Source organism: Vipera berus (genome assembly GCF_964194415.1).
Source record: "Vipera berus genome assembly, chromosome: 1".
In the NCBI taxonomy this organism is placed as follows: Eukaryota; Metazoa; Chordata; class Lepidosauria; order Squamata; family Viperidae; genus Vipera; species Vipera berus.
The window spans coordinates 236,611,071-236,631,677 of record NC_138202.1 but is presented as its reverse complement, the minus strand read 5'-3'; the positions used below and the strand labels follow the sequence as shown (position 1 = coordinate 236,631,677).

At 39.2% G+C, this 20,607-nt stretch overlaps 1 protein-coding gene across 26 annotated transcripts in view; it reads right to left on the bottom strand.

Annotated features, from left to right (window-relative positions):
• Nucleotides 1-20,607, bottom strand: part of RIMS1 (regulating synaptic membrane exocytosis 1) — a gene marked incomplete at both ends in the record, with an annotated part of 304,965 nt that overhangs the window by 11,655 nt on the left and 272,703 nt on the right. For 13 of the 26 annotated variants that reach the window (XM_081313235.1, XM_081313249.1, XM_081313229.1 and 10 more), the window contains one exon: nucleotides 6,888-7,123. The exons of 12 other annotated variants lie outside the window; for them this stretch is intronic. In XM_081313235.1, coding sequence (XP_081169361.1) covers nucleotides 6,888-7,123 — 236 coding nt within the window. Of the gene's footprint in view, nucleotides 1-6,887; nucleotides 7,124-14,926; nucleotides 15,068-20,607 lie in introns of all 26 variants that reach the window. One more of the 26 variants, XM_081313224.1, reaches the window with a different exon arrangement.

Below are 20,607 nucleotides of genomic sequence, written 5' to 3'. Positions count from 1 at the left end.
GCCAATGCAGCTCGCGGAGTAGAGGTGTTACATGGGAGTATCGGGAAACCCCCATTACAACTCGCGCGGCCGCATTCTGCACCAGTTGAAGCCTCCGAGTGGTCTTCAAGGGCAGCCCCATGTAGAGAGCGTTACAGTAGTCCAAACGGGAGGTCACAAGCGCATGAGTGACTGTGCGTAGGGCGTCTCGGTCCAGATAGGGACGCAACTGGCGCACCAGGCGAACCTGTGCAAAAGCCCCCCTGGTCACGGCTCCTATGTGATCTTCAAAATTGAGCCGTGAATCCAGGAGGACGCCCAAGTTGCGAGCCCTATCAACGGGGGGTAACACCTCACCCCCCATCATTAGAGGTGGAATAACTTGGTTAACCCGAGACGCCGATATGCACAGCCACTCAGTCTTGGCGGGATTGAGACGAAGCCTGTTTCTCCCCATCCAGACCTGAACCGCCTCCAGGCACTGGGACATCACGGAGAGGGCATCACTGGGTTGGTTCGGGGTGGAAAGAAAAAGTTGGGTATCATCAGCGTACTGGTGATACCCCACCCCAAAACCACGAATGATCTCGCCCAGCGGCTTCATATAGATGTTGAACAGGAGAGGCGAGAGAACCGACCCCTGAGGGACTCCACAAATGAGAGACCTCGGGGCGGATCTCTGCCCTCCCGTCAACACCGATTGCGAGCGGCCCTGGAGGTAGGAGAACCACCGTAGAACGGTGCCTCCCACTCCCAACCCCCTGAGACGCCGCAGCAGGATACCATGGTCGATGGTATCGAAAGCCGCTGAGAGATCTAATAGGACCAGGACAGAGGAGCAACCCCTGTCCCTAGCCCTCCAGAGATCATTCACCAGCGCGACCAATGCCGTCTCCGTGCTGTGTCCGGGCCTGAAGCCCGATTGGTACGGGTCCAGATAATCAGTTTCCTCCAGGAACAGAGGGAGCTGATGCGCCACCACACTCTCAACAACCTTCGCCAGAAAGCGAAGGTTGGAGACTGGACGATAGTTGTTTAAAACAGCCGGGTCCAAAGCAGGCTTCTTGAGGAGGGGTCTCACCACCGCCTCCTTCAAGGCGGCAGGGAAGACACCCTCCTTCAAAGAAGCAGTTATTACTGCATGGAACCAGCCTCGTGTTCCCTCCCGAGCCGCATAGGCTAGCCAGGAGGGGCACGGATCCAACAAACAGGTGGTGGAGCTCAGTCTCCCCATGATCCTGTCCACATCATCAGGGGAAACAGGGTCGAACTCAGTCCAGATAACATGCTCAAGACCGCCTGATTCCTCCACATCAGACTCTGCCCAGTCAGAGTCCAAGCCGGTCCGGATCCGAGCGATTTTGTCCGTCAGATGATGACTGAACTCCTCGGCTCGTCCCTGCAAGGGATCCTCCCTCACCTCCTGGTTAAGGAGGGAGCGAGTCACCCTAAACAGGGCAGCCGGGCGATTATCTGCGGACGCGACAAGGGCGGCAAAGTAGTTAGACTTCGCCGTCCTTATCGCCGCAAGATAAGACCTTATAAAGGTTCTTAACTGCAATCGGTCGGATTCAGATCGGCTGGATCTCCAACCGCTCTCTAGACCTCGTCTCCGACGCTTCATCTCCCGGAGCTCCACCGAGAACCATGGAGCCCAGCGGGATCTGCGCCGAGTCAGAGGTCGCATGGGTACAACACAGTCGAGTGCCCTGGTGGCAGCCGTTTCCCAGGCCTCCACCAGAGCATCGACTGGGCTGTGGGTAAGGGTGATAGGTATCGGCCCAAGCGCCCTCTGGAACCGGTCCGGGTCCATTAGGCGCCTGGGGCGGAACCACCTGGTCGGTTCCGCCGCCCAGCGGCGGGGGATGGCATGACGGAAAACCAGCCTCAGGAGGTGATGATCTGACCATGACAGAGGGGTGATGGACGGAGAACCCCCTCCCAGATCATCCAACCACTGTCCAGACAGGAACACCAGGTCGAGAGTATGATCCCCCTCGTGAGTAGGGCCCTCAATAACCTGGGTCAGGCCCATGGCTGTCATGGAAGCCATGAACTCCCGAGCTAACTCCGACGACCCCCCCAGTGATGGCAGGTTGAAGTCACCCAGGACTATAAGCCTGGGGAACTCCACCGCCAACCCTGAGAGGGTGTCGAGCAGCTCAGGCAGGGCTGTTGCCACACAGCTGGGCGCCAGGTATGTGAGCAACAAGCCCAACTGAACCCGAGGACCACATCTCAAGAGGAGGGATTCACTCCCGGCCATCTGGACAATGGTGGCCTCCCGGGGACACAAAGTCTCCCGAATAACCACTGCCACCCCACCACCCGTGCCCTGAGCCCGTGGCTGGTGCAGCACCCGGAAACCTGGCGGGCATAACTCGGTGAGAGGCACCCCTCCCTCCGAACCCAACCAAGTTTCCGTGATGCACGCTAGATCCGCACATTCCTCCTCGATCAGATCACGGATGAGGGGAGCTTTGTTAACTACGGATCTAGCGTTAAAATAGACCAACCTGAGCTCAGGGGCCTGATCACCCTCATCCCCGGGTAGGAGGGTGCTAACCGGAGGGTCGGAGCGCGCCACCGCTCGGAGATAGCGGGGGCGCGATCCCAGATGTTGATATGGCCCTCCGCGCAAACACCTGCTGCCATTCCCTATCGCCGTGGGGATTTGAAGCCCCACCCCCACATTCCCAGAACCAGCAGCCACCTCCCCCGACCCCGTCCCGTCAGGACCTCTAACAGGACCAGACTGAGTGCCGGTTAAAGATTCCCTCCCTACCCCCCCCTCCCTCCCCCTCCCTAACCTCTTAAAATAACCGGCTAAAAATTTTATATTGTCTATATTAGTAAATCCTCAGTAGGAAATATATCATAAACCTTCAAAAATCTGGATGGACAATCAAACGTAGGTTCTTTAGCACCCTTTCATAAATGTGCACCCTCACCCACACAGATATAATCTGGCATTAGTTTTTGTTATCTGTGTCAGTTTGCTCCTCTGAGAAGAAAAAATGGTCAGGGGGTCATGAGCAAGATTGCTTCTAGCTTACACAATCACACACTATTGGCTTTTTTGGAATGTAGCATACCAGTGCTAAGAAACTGCTGTGCTGGCTCTTTACAACAAACGCCTGCTGGTAACCATGTGGTGTGTCCTAACCTCTCAGCAAGGACACCCATTTCTTACATCCTGAGCATTTCATGACTTTTTGTAGAGGTCATCCTCATTTTATTCAAGAAGACCCATGCCCATTTCTGGAGGAATCATAAAAGGATGATACAACTAAGAAATCAAAGAAGAAAGATGTATTGGACAGCATCTTTAAAGAAACTTACCCCCTGCAGCAATGAACAGAAAGCATAAGAGCACAACCCCGGAAAACAGTTTTTAAAATATTGCTCCACATCCCCATCTTCAGGGCTCAAGGGGATGATCATGATGTTGCCAATTCTCCAGCGCTGCTCTTGGTTTTACAATACCAACTAATTCCTGACAGGCAGAGAGCAGTTGTTTATGTCTGTTATATAAATAGTTGAACAAATGAAGCAATTCAAGGAAGAACACCACAAATCACCTAAAGTGAAACGTTAAAACATGGATTCAGATCTGCATTATAATGAAAAGGGCTCTGAATCCTTAAAAAGTAAGGTTTCTGTATCCCTGATGGCTGCAGCTCAGATCTGAGGTAGTTTTACTTATGAGCAAAATCCAATCCGTACTAGGAAAAGTTATAAATATGCTTGAGCCTTAGTTTAGATCAAGTTCTTTCCATGAAGTACATCCATATTGTCCCTTAACATTTTCTTGTAAATAAGCCCTATATAAGTTATATAAGCAGCTCATTGAATGTAAAAGAATTACATTTAGTGATACCCAGGTAATTGAATATAAAAATTACATATAAATGTCTTCTAGTTATCATATATATATATATATATATATATATATATATATATATATATATATATATATATATATATATATATATATATATATATATATATATATATATATATATATATATATATATATAGCATTTAAAATATAGAATGGACTTGGTAATAGCTTGGTAAGTCTAGTTCTGAAGCTTTTACATAAAATGCACATGTATTGCTCACATGCATTGCTCACTTCTTCACTGCAGATTTCATCAGTTTGTGAGCTAGAGTGTAGGACAAAGGAAATTGATATAAACACTTCATGAGAACAGTCACTTTACATATGAAAAAAACACTTCATTAAGTAATCTGAATGTAGAAGGCTATTAGTGAAGTGAAATGAGTAGAGAAATCAGAATAATGTGAACATTTATGAATACACCTGTTCATTTCCCCCAAATTATATTATAGGAATTTATATCTTCATAAAATATTCATTTGTCTTGACAAAACACATACCAAATCTCATTAGCAACAGCTAATAACACTGTAAACTGTATCCACAACTTTAACACAACTATTATTACAGTTATTTAAAATATGACCCAATGAAGAGAAGTATGGCATTGTTCAGAACTGCCAGCAGAAATCCCATGTGCAATGAATGGCTTTGTCATCCAGCAGCAAGGCACACAAAGAAGCCACCTCACAAGTTCTTTCTTAATACAATATTCATTAATTCACGGAATGTGGCAAATCAGCTCCCCACTTCCCTGAAGATGAAAGCAATCATAATAATTCTACTATATTAAAATTGTGCTTGGCAGTCAACACATCAATTTTAAAAAAGAAGAGAAAACTAAGCATGGATGGATGGTTGGATGGATGGATGGATGCATGGATGCATGGAAGGAAGGAAAGAGTCTCTGAAGATAATGACTTCACAAACAATGTACATCTATCATACATCTATCACTCTGTTGAAACAGGAGTTATTTTATTCCATTCATAGATTATATTAATTGTTGTCTCTTCATAGAAAATAAATAACAAAACAATTATAATAAAATTAAAAGTAATGTCAGCTTCCAAGCTGAGCCAAAACTTCATTGTTAACTATTTCCTAACAAATATATAAATGATCCAATGTTGCTTACCACAGCAGTCTTTCTACTGTTGCACTATATAAAGAACCCCAAACATGTAGTAATATCAATTAAGAATACATGGCTGGTGAATATTTATGTAAACTATGAATCCTTAAAGTAACCCAATCTATTTTCAATAGAACATATTTTTATGGATAACAATCTTCATCACAATAAGTTTTATTACAATATAGAGTTAAATATCCACAACTGAGGCCAACCATATCTTTTTATAAAAATATGGGTACAGACAAGAACAACCAGGGTGTCTTAATTCTTCATGTAACACTTTAACAGAGAGAGTGAATGTAGGAAATCAATACAATGGAGAGGCTCTTGTTTCAGATACAAGTCTGAAGCATTTTTATTTGGAAGTAAAACCTGAAATAAATGAGATAATACACTTAATGTCTGATGGCCCCATTCTTCAAAGAAGTAAAACTCAACATTGATTTGTGAGAGACGCAAAGTACTCCGAAGCTGTGGGGTGCCTGTTTGGTAAATAGAAAAGTGCATTTAATCATAGTTCTATTCAGAAGAACTAAAATGAGTAGAGTTAATTTTGCATACTATTTCTGATATGAGCATTCAATAGAAATCTAGATATCAGAAGAGATTATGCTCACACTGCCACATTGACTGGGACTGAAATACTGTTTTAGAGGTACTGCCCCCAAACAAACTAGGACCATTTTCTTCAAAAATCTTGCTCAGGCAAATATTTCACATAAAATGACTTTGAATGTTACTAACTCCAGATATTTCCTGTAAAACAGCTTGACACATATTGGACACTTATGCATTTTCATCAGAAGATTTATTTGAAAACCAAGCATATATAAACTATCCTGAGTTATTTAAGCAGCTGAATTCCATTTACCTTATCAGTGCTAATGAGGTGGAAAAAGGGTCAATTAATTAATCATTTATTTTTAAAAGGCAGGATAAAGTAAGATAATCCAATTTGACATACCTGCAGACTGTGATGATGAAATCACCTCCTATAAATGTGACCAAACCCTATATTTAAATTAAGATTTTCTTTTTCCTTTTCTTTCTTAAGCATCAGCTAAGGAGAGCTACACTTATCAGAATGAGGAATGGATTCATAGATTTGAAGAGAGCTGTGAACCTTAAAGCATTCTTCCCTCTCTTATAGTACCCCTGTTCTTTCTTTAGGCTATAGAGATGAAGCTTTTATGGTTTCTAAAGTATCTTGAGGGGGGAAAAAACCTTTAAAAGCATGTTACATAGCATCTTGCTATATTCTTATTAGTTTGCTTGACTGAGCTTCTTCAGGGATATATATATATCTAAGGCTGGCAGCTGAGACCAGCCCATCCACTCAAAACACATCCCCACCCAATCAGAACACAGCCCCCATTCAAAACACACTCCCACCCAATCAGAACACAGCTAACCCGCCACCCAATCAGAGCACACCTCCACCCACAGAACACACCCCCTCTGGCAGTTTAAAAAAGAGGAACAAACAGCCACTACCACACACTTCTCCCAGAAGAACGAAGCTGAAGCCACCAGCCTGAGGATGACGGATGAGATTTCATCGAAACGTTGCTCTTATACCTTCAATTCTACGTGGGGAAAAACCCAAATGACCAAAGATCTACATATATATAATATGCTATCATTTGTTATTTTCAAATCAATATTTTTTAAAAATAAATTATTACATTGTGGGTACTCTAAGTGTATTTCAGGTCAAAGTACAACACAATGGGCAAAACAAAATTCCAGAGTGCTTATTTTACAATATTTCATAGTTGATACTAGTGACTGTATAATAGGCCCACAAGAAAATAGCTTCTTCTCAGAAACCTCTATGATCCTGCTACATTTATTTATCTCACTCACCTGTTTGACTAAGCTGGGATGTGCTTCTGCTTCTGCGAGATACCATGGCAACCACTTTGGCACTAAGGCTTGATCTTCTCTTCTTCCCACCTGTTCCAACTGTCCCAACTGCGGTATCTGATTGACTCCCATCATTCTGTTCCAGCTTATATACTTCTCCACTCACACTTGTGCTCTTTGTGATGATTCTCCCTGAAGTCCCCATCCTTCCACCTTGCATTTTAGGAGTAAACGTACTATATTTTCAAAGTAAAAACATACATGTACATTTAAATTATGACTTTAAAATACACTAGTGTTTTCTAATAAAATTGGTTTAACTTCTGCCCAAACCTTGATAAGAATACTTTCAAACCTCTTTGATACATTAAAAGTAACGTCCCCGCTTCCCTAATCAGCTAATTAAAGCAATCCCACAGTTTCCATTTTCATTTCTTAATTTAATTATATTCTTATATCCCAGCTGTAGTGCGAAAGGTCATGATTTTTCCTAATGAGAACTTTCAAAGTGAAAGATTTAAAATACTATGCTATACTATAATTATGATCTTTCATTCCTCCCATTAAATCTGTATAAAATGGGACACAGAGTTTGGGAGTAAACAAACTTGCCATCCACAGAGATCTGTTGTTTGAAACAAAATTATAAGGGATTATTATGTACAATCTAAATAAAGTTCTCTGATAAAGTTATATTGGGGGAAATGAAAAGAGATACTTTTCCAAGTTCCTTCATTTAACTGGAATATAACCTGAAAACAACCTGAAAAACTGATTAGTCACTAAAGTGTTATTTAAATGACAACATTAGTATACAAACATTGGAAAAGAAAGTGCAGTCTTATTCCACTATGTGAAACCACGGACATTTTGTTTGAGAATATTTTGCTTAATCCTATATGCAGAAATCTGAAAGCCCTAAGGAACTGTTCCACATTGCCCAGAAGTATTTTTTTAACTATGTGAAATAAGGGCAGCAAATTTTGACATGACATTTGTAGCTATTAATATACTATATAATTGTACCTTATCATACAGTCCTTTACATGCATATTCAGAATTAGAGCCTATTAAAATTAATAGAACTTCCATCTGAGAGTTAAACTAGAGAAAGGTGAAATTGTAAAAAAAAAAACACCTGAGGAATACCAAAAATAGAACCACCATGATTGGGCAAAGATTAGTGGGAGAGGGAGCAACTTCTAATTTCCTGCCAGCTTCCACATTGATATTGCTTGTGGGAAGTTGATGGGGAGCATCAAAAATCACAATCGTGTGACTGTGGCTGACCACAGCAGCGCTGCAGGAGCCACAAGTTTACAAATACAAATACATTATTTTTTCTGGATCTACTTCTTTCTTCCTGTTAGTTTTTTCTCCTCGGGAAAAAATATCCTACCGCCAAACTCCCTTGCCTGTTATCAAGCAGTCAGTGGATTATTGCATGTGTTGTACGTGCACTCATGTTGTGAATCCTTAAATTGGGTAAAGAAAGGATTTATTACACAAAAACATAAAACATGACTGGCATTGAAGTAAGACTGGCAATGAAGTAAGAAGCAAAAGACTAAAATACAATTCTTTTATTTTATACAAGATAATAAAGGACTATTGTTTGAGCAATTCTGATGCGATCATTTTTTTGCCACCAAATTTTAACCATTACAAATCAGTCTTACTCTGGTTAGGTTTAGATTTTGCTATCACAGCTACCTTACTTTATATAGGAATTTCCTATTCTAACAGAAACCCCAAAGCTGAAAAATGTAGATTGGTTTTATAGTAGCAGCCACAATATTATCATCATGACCATCATCACAAAACAAGAAAAAAAGTCAGTTCTTTCCTTTTTTTTTTATTGAAAAGTTTTAACATACAATTTTTCCCTTAGAAAATCCCCCCTCCCCCACCCTTCTCCCTCCCCCCCTTCCTCTCCCCCCTCCCCCCCTCCCCCCCCGACTTCCCAGAGCTAAATACAAGGTATATAAAAAAAACAATCATAAACAACGTATACTAACAACCATAAACTCTAAAATCTATCACTCTCTAGCTTATATAGGATAAAACAAACCTTAGTAATATTAAATATATATATAAAAAAAACTAATATAGAAAAAAAAACAAAGAAAGAAGACTTATTCAAATATAAAACTTCTTAACCCTATACTTATTCTGGATAAACTCAAGCCATTCTCTCCCTTCCATAATATAGCGTTCCTGCAAATAATCTTTCAATTAGGCCGAAATCTTCGTCATTTCAACCAAGTCGGAAACCTTTAAAGTCCACTCTTCTATGGTCGGCAGTTCCTCTTTCCAGTACTAACCTATCAAAAGTCTTGCTGCCGTAATTAAATTCAACATCAACTTAGTATGTTCCACCAGACTTTTATCCAAAAAGCCTTAACCTTTTTACAAGTCCACCATATATGAAAATATATTACGTCTTCATCACCGCACCTCCAACATTTAGGCTAATAATTCAGATACATACTTAACTTTTTAAAATCTAAATACCATCTATAAAACATTTTGTAAAAATTCTCTCTTAGATTTCAAACTTGTTTAAATTTTACATTCCTCACCCAAATCTTTTCCCACCTCCCACTACTTGGCTGTAAGTACGTTGTGAAAGTTCCTTAGACTTCTGCTGATCTTGTTCTTTTATCTTTTTTGATCGTTTTAAAGCAGCACGCGTCACCCTCTGTTCTCTGGGATCATCCAAAGGTGTTATAACTTGATCTCCTCCAGCACCATTCTCCTCTGTCTGTCCATCTTCAGCCTCTTGATGTTCTCCTTCTCCAGATCCCTTTGCAGCTTCCAGAAGTGTTAATGGGGTTGCTTTTAAAACATTATTGTAAAAATCACGCGCTTGCATCACAGTAACCAGACGGTACCTTTTACCTTCATGCATCACCATCAACCCAGCTGGAATCTCCCATCTGAACCTTATATCTCGTTGCTTGAGCTCTTGCACAAGAAATGTAAAATCCTTCCTTCTCCTTAAAATCTTTGGAGGAATTTCTTTTAGAACCAGAACTTCTTGATCAGCAATCACGACTTTAGTATCATAGGCAGCTTGTATAACTTCATCTCTAATTTCCCTTTTTGCAAAATAAACCACCACATCTCTAGGCAACTTTCTCTGTCTAGCAATCCATGAGTTCACACGAAACACTTTATCCATGCCTCCTTTTATTTCAGATGCTGGCTGATTCAATACCACTTCAAGAGCCTCAGAAACCAGCTGCTTTAGATCTTCCTTAATATTCTCCTTTAAACCTCTGATTCTAATGGCAAACTGCATCTGGAAATATTGAGCAAGACTCAATTCTCTATCCATTTTATCTCTTAAATCTTCATTCTCCAGTACTTTTGCTTCTAATATGGCATTCTTTTGAGTCAAATCTTCCACTTTTTCATCCAAATCTTCCACACATTCAGCCACTTTATACACTGAAGACAAAATGTCTACCTTCATCACCCTGAACTTCTGTTCCATCCTCTCCTCCATTCTCTCCTCCAACTTCTTCAATTTCTCCTCCATCTGTGCAAATTTATCACCAATTGATTGATTAATTGATTCCAAAAGTACCTGGGTATGTTTTTCAAGAGCATCTTGTAAATCCTTCGATGTCAATACATCAGGAGGATGCAATGCCTGCAATGATGATTGTTGCACCGGAGAAGTTCCAGCACTCCGAAGAGTTTTAGAGGGAGGTTTAGCCGCCATCTTTTACTTTCAATTGTGACGCACTTTCACTTAAAGTTTAATTTGTGAAACAAATTAATTACAATATTAGCCATGTCTATTATTGAGCGACTATTTTAATTTTCCATTCTCAAATGCTCAAAGAGATCAAAGACAGATCTTTGAGATCTACTCCCCTGAAAATAGCTGTGGAGTTGCACAGCTATAGTTTTTGATGGATTTCATTTAAAAATAGGTAATTATGAAGAAATCATCTTAGTATTTATTCCTAACCATAACCACCTTTTAACAGAATAAAACTAGATAAGAAACAAACAAAATGAACTAAATCCTCAACCCTGGGAAAACGAAAATGTCATTCATTACATACATTTGTTCTCGAAATAAATAGTGAAGCTCTCTTTACTGCTATTGTTTTGAATGTATCACAATTATTACTTAGACAAGGATTAGGATGCAGGATAGACACATAACAGAAATTGTTTTGGAAGACTAGAATTCACAATATTCCAGCTTCTAGCTTGGTGCCTTAACTATTATTCCAAACTATACAGTATAGATTTCCATTACAGTATTAGAAATAATTAAGATAAGAAAATCCTAGTGGAATGTCATTGTGATTGTTGATAATTGCTGATAATTACATGTCCCAAATTTCTTATTAAAGGGATAAGAAATCATAATCCTTGATACAATACTTCTGAGATAAGCAGTTTACTAAAATCTATACTAGGTACTGAGATGCCTTGGAAAACTACATTTCCCAGCATCCTTGATGCACCTGTCCTCTAAGGCCTTCCTTATCACGGGCCATCAACCATCAGTGCTTCATCTCTACACTTAAATTCTAAGGGAAGGGAAGATTGCAGAAGCTTCCAGTGATCACTAATGAGCATCAAAGCTAAACTTGGAGAAGTGATTTTTTCCCCCTGGTAATTGAGAGATACCTTGATTTGACTGAGCCTATCTGAATCAAGTGAAAGTTTTACTACACTGCAACCCAGAAAACCTTGTGGTAACTCTGTATAGCTATTGGACAGTGTCTTCCCCCCTCCCAATAACGGAGCAATCCTATTAGCCTGCTTAGCCTGCAGGACAATTAACCTTTGAAAACTGAAGGTTTCAAAAAATATTTCACAGGAATATCTCAAAAAGAAGGAAGCCCTTGGGGGCATTTATAAACTTAAATTAGCTTTCTATTTTAAGATTAAATAAAGGATTGTTGAATAACTGCCTCTTAATTCTGAAAAAAACTTCAGAATTTGTATGTGAAATAGGGACATCTAGAGCTCAAAAACAAAATATCAAGCTTCTAACATGATTCATATCCAGATTTTTGAGGAACCCTAAAGCAGATTTAGATCTTTCTGATGGATTTAAATTATTCTTGAAATCATGTATTTCTCATTAGAAGACATCACAGGATTAGGAATCCCATCATCATTAAGAGATAAATACAAATTAACTAAAAGAATTAATGTGATCCTATCAAAAACTGAGCTATTCAAACAATCAACACTGTATATTTTGATGGCACAAGCAAGCTACACTTCACTGTAATCTTCACTGTTTTATTTCAATGAAATGATGCAACAATGGAAATAAAAAGGCATACTTTACTTATTGTGGGATTCAAATTGAGCAGCATGTTAAAATAATATAAATTGGTCATTCTAAGTTTCTCAAAATAATGTTTCAATATGTAGATCAATTATATATATATAAGCATATGACAACACTCCCCTCTCAGATACAGTTTAATATATAACAAACATCACATTGAAGGTTGTATAATTTTAGTTTGCCAAATAAACTTATACATTTAATATCTGTTTTGTAAAATGACTCACCTATGCACTCTATGAAAATACATCTTTTTGAAATGAAGGCCAGCAGCACAGTTGCTTCTGCACAAGATGTGAGTCACTATTTTTTGATCTTGTTGATCTTTTAGCATGGAATCTTTGATAATTTCATTCACAGATAGATTGTCCTTATTTCATATAATTCTTCAGTACAATAAGAAATTACCAATAGCTCATGGGCTTCTTTTGGGACCATAGATAGATTTCCTTATTGTGGTTTGTTCACAGATTTCATCAATGCTTTCTGCTTTCTCCATTAAATACCTACTACTGTAAATCTGAGTGTCTATGGATCTCTTTACAAGGAGGTGGCTCATGAATATTAATTTCAGAGCAAGTAGAAGTCCTGGCCCAAAGAGAAAGATAATCATCGCTATTTAATGAGGAACATCATATTTCTAAAAATAAACTACTCTGTTATTCCAAGTGTCCCATATTTAAGTGTTACTTCAGAATGTCCTCAATGGTCCTTTCAGTCAATCACAGAGAACATTCTTATCTTGAAAAGAAAAATTAGTCTTTTTACAAACTAATTAACATTACAATCTTATACAAGTTTTCTTACAAACAAACTTAATTATCAGTAAATATTTATAAGAGTAGGATGTAAACAAAAACTATTTAATTTTAAACCAAATGAAGGCTTCAATTTCATTGATCAGAACTATCTAGTAATAAAACTTCACTGCTGTCCTCTTTCTTAATTGGAAAAGAGAATAATTTGAGAGTCACCCTATAATCAAGTGGTGAAGAACGCACAAACTGCTGAATATTATAAATAGCTACTCAACATGAAGAATAATGAACACGATAGTATACCAAATAATGCTAGACATATTATGTTTCATAAGCCTTTTGGTCCTGGGCACTTTTGCAAATGGCTGCCATGGCTGCCATGGTCAGTCATCAACATTTTACTCGAGGATTTAGTAAAGTTACTCCTGCTTTAACAATCTAAACTGTTCCATCGGATACTACATTCCACTGTTTCATTTATACTTTGTCATTTTCTAGGCATTCTTCCAAAGAAAAGTGTGCCATGTCCAACCACAATTTTTGCTGTCTAGAAGTGTTATTTATTTATTTTTAAATTGGCTTTATTATTTTCATAAATACCTCAAGGTGGCAAATCTACCTAATACTCCTTCCTCCTATTTTCTCCATAACAAACACCCTGTGAGATGAGTTGGGCTGAGAAAAAATGAGTGGCCAAGATAACCCAGCTGGCTTTCATGCCTAAGGCAAGGCTAGAACTCAGAGTGTCCTGCTCTCTAGCATGGTGTCTTAACCAAAAAACATTCTAGTGAAATGAGTAAGGGAAGTACCAGGTAGTAGGCCCATTCTTTGCTTCAAGGATTATTATTAGATTTTTATCTAATAAATGTGTGTGTGTGTGAGAGAGAGAGAGAGGAGTGTGTGTGTCAAGACAGCAGAACATACCTAAAGTCCGGCTTCCTATTTCCCCAAAACTAGCTCCCTATATTATATATAGTGGGATAGTGTGGTAGTTAAGGCATAGGAACCAGGAGGATTGCACCTGTCAAGGATGAAAGCCAGCAAGGTGACTTTGCAGAAATCACTGACTCTCATCTCAACCCACTTCACAGGGTTGTATTATATATTATAATGGTACCTATCTCACCAGTTCATGATGTCTCTCAAGAATTTTTCTCCAAATCTCCTTAATATGTTTCTTTGTTAGTCCTCTCCACTAAGCAACCACTGTGTCTAACCACCAACAAATCCTTCAAGAAAAAGGGAAAGTCACCTCACAGTTTAAATGAGGGTGGAAGTCCAAAGAAATAACCTTTAAAGGATGTGATCATGTAATCCTATCTCCAATAATTCTTCTCTCAATAGCACTGGGTTCTAAGTATGCAGACTAGAATATATTCAGACTTACGTACTGAATGTGTGTGTGTTTATTCCTTACAGAAAAGGCACTTCTATGTAAGATATAATGTTGCTCTTCCAGCTTGGCCAGACTGAAAACAGTCACTTGATATTTAACAAAGATACACCATCAGTTTGTGTTTATCATGTGTTTGTGCTCTATCAGTTATGATATGTAAATTGGTTTACAGTTAGAATTGCCTTGATTCTAAACATTATGCAATAACAATATAGTACTAAATATTATGAAAATGGTGAAAGACATATCAGAGAGCGTTCTCTCATTAAACAATATGAGTTGTCTCCTCTAAACCTCAGATTTTGATTGAAATAAAATAAGAGGAAATGATTAGTTATTAAATGTGTTACTATAAAATTTTGACACCTGGTGATGGGGAGGGAGAAAAAGAGCTGTGAGATGTTTAATTTTTAAAAAATACCTTTGGTTATTTAGAATAGCAACCAAGCAATGCATAAACATGTTGAAACATATGTCATCCTTCCAAACTAATGAAATCATGACATCTTGAGTTACAGGTACAAATTCACAAGGGAAAGAAGCTAGCCTTTACCTCACATCAGCAACAGTATGCCTTCTTTTCTTGTCTTCCACATTCTTTTTTTTTCCACTCTGCCCCGTCTTGTCATCTAAATCCCACGAAATCCTCCTGTCTTTTTTGCCATCAACTTTGCAGTTCTCTAAGGATTTTGATCTTCCCATAGTCACAACATGCAGGCATGCAAAATTAAATGTAGATAACTCAAAATGAAAAAAAGGAATTATGAGGTACTTGTTATCTGTCCCATATGTCACCTCCATCTGCATAGCCAAGCTTTATCTCACCAACAACAACAACTTACCTTATCCCCTTTTCAAATCCTGTATTGGCTTAACCCAGGGGTAGGCAACCTTGGTTCTTTTATGACTCGTGGACTTCAACTCCCAGAATTCCTGAGCCAGCACAGCTGGCTCAGGAATTCTGGTAGTTGAAGTCCACGAGTCATAAAAGAGCCAAGGTTGCCTATCCCTGGGTTAACCTGTTTCTGAACCTCAGCAATTTCAAAGGTGTAGACTTCAGCTCTTCAAGGGGCTGGCTGGGGAACTCTGGGAGTTGAAGTCCACACATTTTGAAGTTGCTGAGGTTGTGAAACATTGGGTTAACCACTCCACCTGACAAAATGAGCTGCAGCTTACAAAAGCTTATGGCTTTTAGGAAAAGTTGTTAGTCAAAAAAGGTGCTTAAACTATTGATTTGGGGCTCCAATAAATTAACATATCTCTCCTCCTGCAATGTCTAGCTTTGTGTGTAAATTTAACAAAAGAAAGAGGGGAAAAATAAACCACAAAAACATTTGATTGCAAAAGCAGGGTCGTGAACAACTGATGCCCTAAGCACAGCCCAACAATAAAGCTCTTTGGCCCTTCCATTGTTTAACTGACAAAACATTAAAACTCAGTAAGAGCTGAAGGTGAAATAGGAGGTTAAAAATTCAGTTTTCTTCCTAGGCATCTCCCAGGCAAGACACCAGAACTATATTAAACTTTTTTTTAATTCACACTAAGCAGCCATAAATAATAGATTTTTTTTTTACTTATAACTAGGGCAACAGAAAAAAAATGCAAATTTCTCATATTAAGGGGAAAAGAGAGGAAATATTTACTGTAATAGTTTGAGATTTGTACTAATGATATCTGTATGTAATTGAATCATTGCAACACAGATGCCACATTGCTTTTCAAAGATATAAATGTAACGCTAGAAAATCAGTAAGATTTAAAAAAAAATACAAATTTCAATACTTCTTAGTGTGTTTTTAATAAAATTGTTGTAAGGGAAAAATGAAAATACAATTTTTTTGCCAACTATTTTTAATCGCCCTCCCAAAGATAGCTAAGAGAAATAACCCTTCCCTTGGTGCCATAAGCACATGTTTTTGTCTGTTTGTTTGTTTGATGATTAATCCAAGACTATCTTAAATGCAAGAAGGGCCAGGTTTGCTGGTTATAAGGGAAATTTTATTTTTTCTTTCTGGTTTCATAATTTATAAGTCTTTGTTCAGTGCTATTTACTTAATCAGTTAAATAAAGAAGGAGTCTTCAAGAAAACTAGTCGCACTCTCACACAGTTGAAGTCAGATAACTCAAAAAGTTCCAAATTTATCAGAAACTATTAAGGTGTTTTGTACCCTTGTACAGAAATGAAACAGACTACTATTTCACTTGCTAAACTGTAATTCTTATACCTAAGAATTGTAATTTTAAGATAGGGTAACTCTGTCACATAGTATATATGTATATTAAAAATCTTATTGCTGAGAAATAAATTTGAATAGCAAGCAATGCTATTGCTTAGTGTCTTAAAAAAAGAAATAAAGCTGCTAATTCAGGAACATTATTGCAACACCTTTACTTGAAATAATTCCAATCAAACTTGATGGACATACTTATGAATACACCTGCATAGGATTATACTTTCAATGAGTTTCTAAAAATAAATCAGATAATTATGTTTTGTCTATATTAATGAAATTCCTGCAGGCCATGTAATACTTTTTTGCATTAATTCGAGAGATGCCTGTACCTATAATCCTCTTCTGAATTTGCTTTTTCAACTCAGATTCTCAAACTACTGTAGAGGGAAACAGAACAATGGAATACTAGATCATATGCCTGAGATTTGTTGAAGGGTAACAGAAAATTCCTACAGATTTCTTCCTTACCATCCTTAAGTAATATTTCTATGCCATCTTCTCCCAAAATAAAACAATTGGATAGATTAAAAAGGAAATTGTTGATTAAAGGATTTTCTTTGTGTGTGTTTTTTTGGGGGGAGGGGGGAATCTGGTTCACATTTTCCTATAAAGTTAAACAAGTTGTGTTTTGCCCATAAGAGTTGCCCTGTATCTTATCATATATTGTTTATGTGAAATAATGTGCTGTGATGTATCAGACACTGAAATAGTCACTCATATGTCTGCAAACCCCAAATTACTTTACAGTCTACACCTGATCATTCTGAAGCAGTTGAAAATGTAGATTATGTGTTTTTTTCTGGACTTATAGCTCTGGCTTGAGGAACATGTGGCAGTTGTATCCAGATAGGTCTTTGTACAGATTCAGTACAGTATATGCCAGTTGTGCCCATTTCTGAACTGGGAAGCATTCTGAACCTTCTGGACAGTCACTCCCTATCACTGGAATGCTTGCTTTGATTGCTTTGTGGGTGGCTTGCTGCAATACACTCTACATGGGCCTACCTTTGAAGGTCACTTGGAAGCTGCAGCTGATCCAGAAAAAAATGGGCAGTCATGAGCATGCATAATATGTCCATATAACACCTATGTTCTTTTACACTAGCTAACAGGAGGTAGTGACAGATTTTATTTTCCTGGGCTCCAAGATCACTGCAGATGGGGACTGTAGCCAAGAAATTAAAAGACGCTTGCTCCTGGGGAGGAAAGCAATGGCAAATCTAGGCAGCACACTAAAAAGCAGAGACATCACCCTGTCAACAAAAGTGCATATAGTCAAGACTGTGGTCTTCCCAGTTGCAATGTATGGCAGTGAAAGTTGGACCATAAGAAAGGCTGAGTGCCAAAGAATTGAGGCCTTTGAACTATGGTGCTGGAGAAGACTCCTGCGAGAATGGAAAATAAAATCTGTCACTACCTCCATTTCTTCCCCATCTATTTGCCAGGAATTGAGAGGGCCAGATGCCATGATCTTGGTTTTCTTAATGTTAGGTTTCAAGCCAACTTTTGTACTCTCTTTCTTCACCCGCAACAAGAGGCTCTTTAGTTCCTCTTCACTTTCTGCCATTAGAGTGGTATCATCTGCATATCTTAGGTTGTTGATACTTCTTCCGGCAATCTTAATTCCAACTTTTGATTCCTCTAACCCTGCCTTTCTCATGATGTGCTCTGCATATAAGTTAAATAGGCAGGGTGACAGTATACAGCCTTGCCGGACTCCTTTCCCAATTTTGAACCAATCAGTGGTTCCGTGTCCCGTTCTCACTGTTGCTTCTTGGCCCACATATAGGTTTCTCAAAAGACAAATAAGATGGTCTGGTATGCCCATCTCTTTAAGAACTTGCCACAGTTTGTTATGATCCACACAATCAAAAGCTTTAGCATAGTCAATGAAGCAGAAGTAGATGTTTTTCTGGAACTCTCTAGCTTTCTCCATGATCCAACGTATGTTGGCAATTTGATCTCTAGTTCCTCTGCCTCTTCGAAATCCTGCCTGTACTTCTGGTAGTTCTCGGTCCACATACTGCTGAAGTCTAGCTTGTAGGATTTTAAGCATTACTTTACTAGCATGAGAAATGAGTGCAATGGTGTGGTAGTTTGAACATTCTTTGGCACTGCCTTTCTTTGGAATTGGAATGTAAACTGATCTTTTCCAATCCTGTGGCCACTGTTGAGTTTTCCAAATTTGCTGGCAAATTGAGTGTAGCACTTTTACTGCATCGTCTTTTAAGATTTTGAATAGCTCAGCTGGAATACTGTCACCTCCACTAGCTTTGTTGTTGCTCAGCTTTTCTAAGGCCCACTTCACTTCACATTCTAGGATGTATGGCTCGAGGTCAGTGACCACCTCATTGTGATTATCAGGGACGTTAAGCTCATTCTTGTATAGTTCTTCTGTGTAATTTTGCCACCTCTTCTTAATCTCTTCTGCCTCTGTTAGGTCCCTGCCATTTTGGTCCTTTATCATGCCCATTTTTGCATTAAAAGTTCCCTTCATCTCTCCAGTTTTCTTGAAGAGATCTCTGGTCCTCCCTATTCTATTGTTTTCTTCTATTTCTTTGCACTGTTCATTTAAGAAGGCATTCTTATCTCTTCTAGCTATTCTCTGGAATTCTGCATTCAATTGGGTGTATCTTTCTTTTTCTCCCTTGCCTTTCGCTTCCCTCCTTTCCTCAGCTATTTGCAAAGCTTCCTCAGACAGGCATTTTGCTTTCTTGCATTTCTTTTTCTTTGGGATGGTTTTGGTTGCTACCTGTTGTACAATGTCGCGAACCTCTGTCCATAGTTCTTCAGGCACTCTGTCTATCAGATCTAATTCCTTAAATCTATTTGTCACCTCTACTGTATATTCAACAGGTATATGATTTAATTCATACCTGAGTGGCCTAGTGCTTTTTCCTACTTTCTTCAGTTTAAGCCTAAACTTTGCAATGAGAAGCTCATGGTCAGAGCCACAGTCAGCTCCTGTTCTTGTTTTTACTGACTGTATAGAGCTCCTCCATCTTTGGCTGCAGAGCATATAGTCAATCTGATTTCTGTGTTGACCATCTGGTCATGTCCATGTGTAGAGCCGTCTCTTGGGTTGTTGGAAAAGAGTGTTTGCTATGACCATCGTATTCTCTTGACAAAATTCTATCAACCTGTGCTCTGCTTCATTTTGTACTCTAAGGCCAAACTTGCCTGTTATTCCGGTTATCTTTTGGCTTCCTACTTTAGCATTCCAATCCCCCATGATGATAAGGACATCATTTTTTGGTGTTAGTTCTATAAGGTACTGTAGGGTTTCATAGAACTGGTCAATTTCATCCTCTTCAGCACCGGTGGTTGGGGCATACACTTGGACTATTGTGATATTGAATGGTTTGCCTTGGATTCGAACTGAGATCATTCTGTCATTTTGGGGATTGTATCCCAGTATTGCTTTTCCTACTCTTTTATTGACTATGAAGGCTACTCTATTTCTTCTAAGGGATTCTTGCCCGCAGTAGTATACCTGATGGTCATCTGAATTAAATTCACCCATTCCTGTCCATTTTAGTTCGCTGATACCTAAGATGTCGATGTTCAGTCTTGTCATCTCTTGTTTGACCACGTCCAGCTTTCCTTGATTCATGGATCTTACATTCCAGGTTCCTATGGAGAAAAAATCTTTGCATTGCAGCATCGGACTTTCCTTTCACCAACAGACACATCCACAGCTGAGCATCCTTTCGGCTTTGGCCCAGTCGCTTCATTCTTTCTGGCGCTACTAGTACTAGCCTTCTGCTCTTCCCCAGTAGCATATTGGACGCCTTCCGACCTGAGGGGCTCATCTTCCAGTGTCATATTGTATTGCCTTTTGGTACTGTCCACAGGGTTTTCATGGCAAAGATACTGGAGTGGGTTGCCATTTCCTTCTCCAGTGGATCACGTTTTGTCAGAACTCTCTGCTATGACCTTTCCGTCTTGGGTGGCCCTGCACGGCATAGCTCATAGCTTCATTGAATTACGCAAGCCCCTT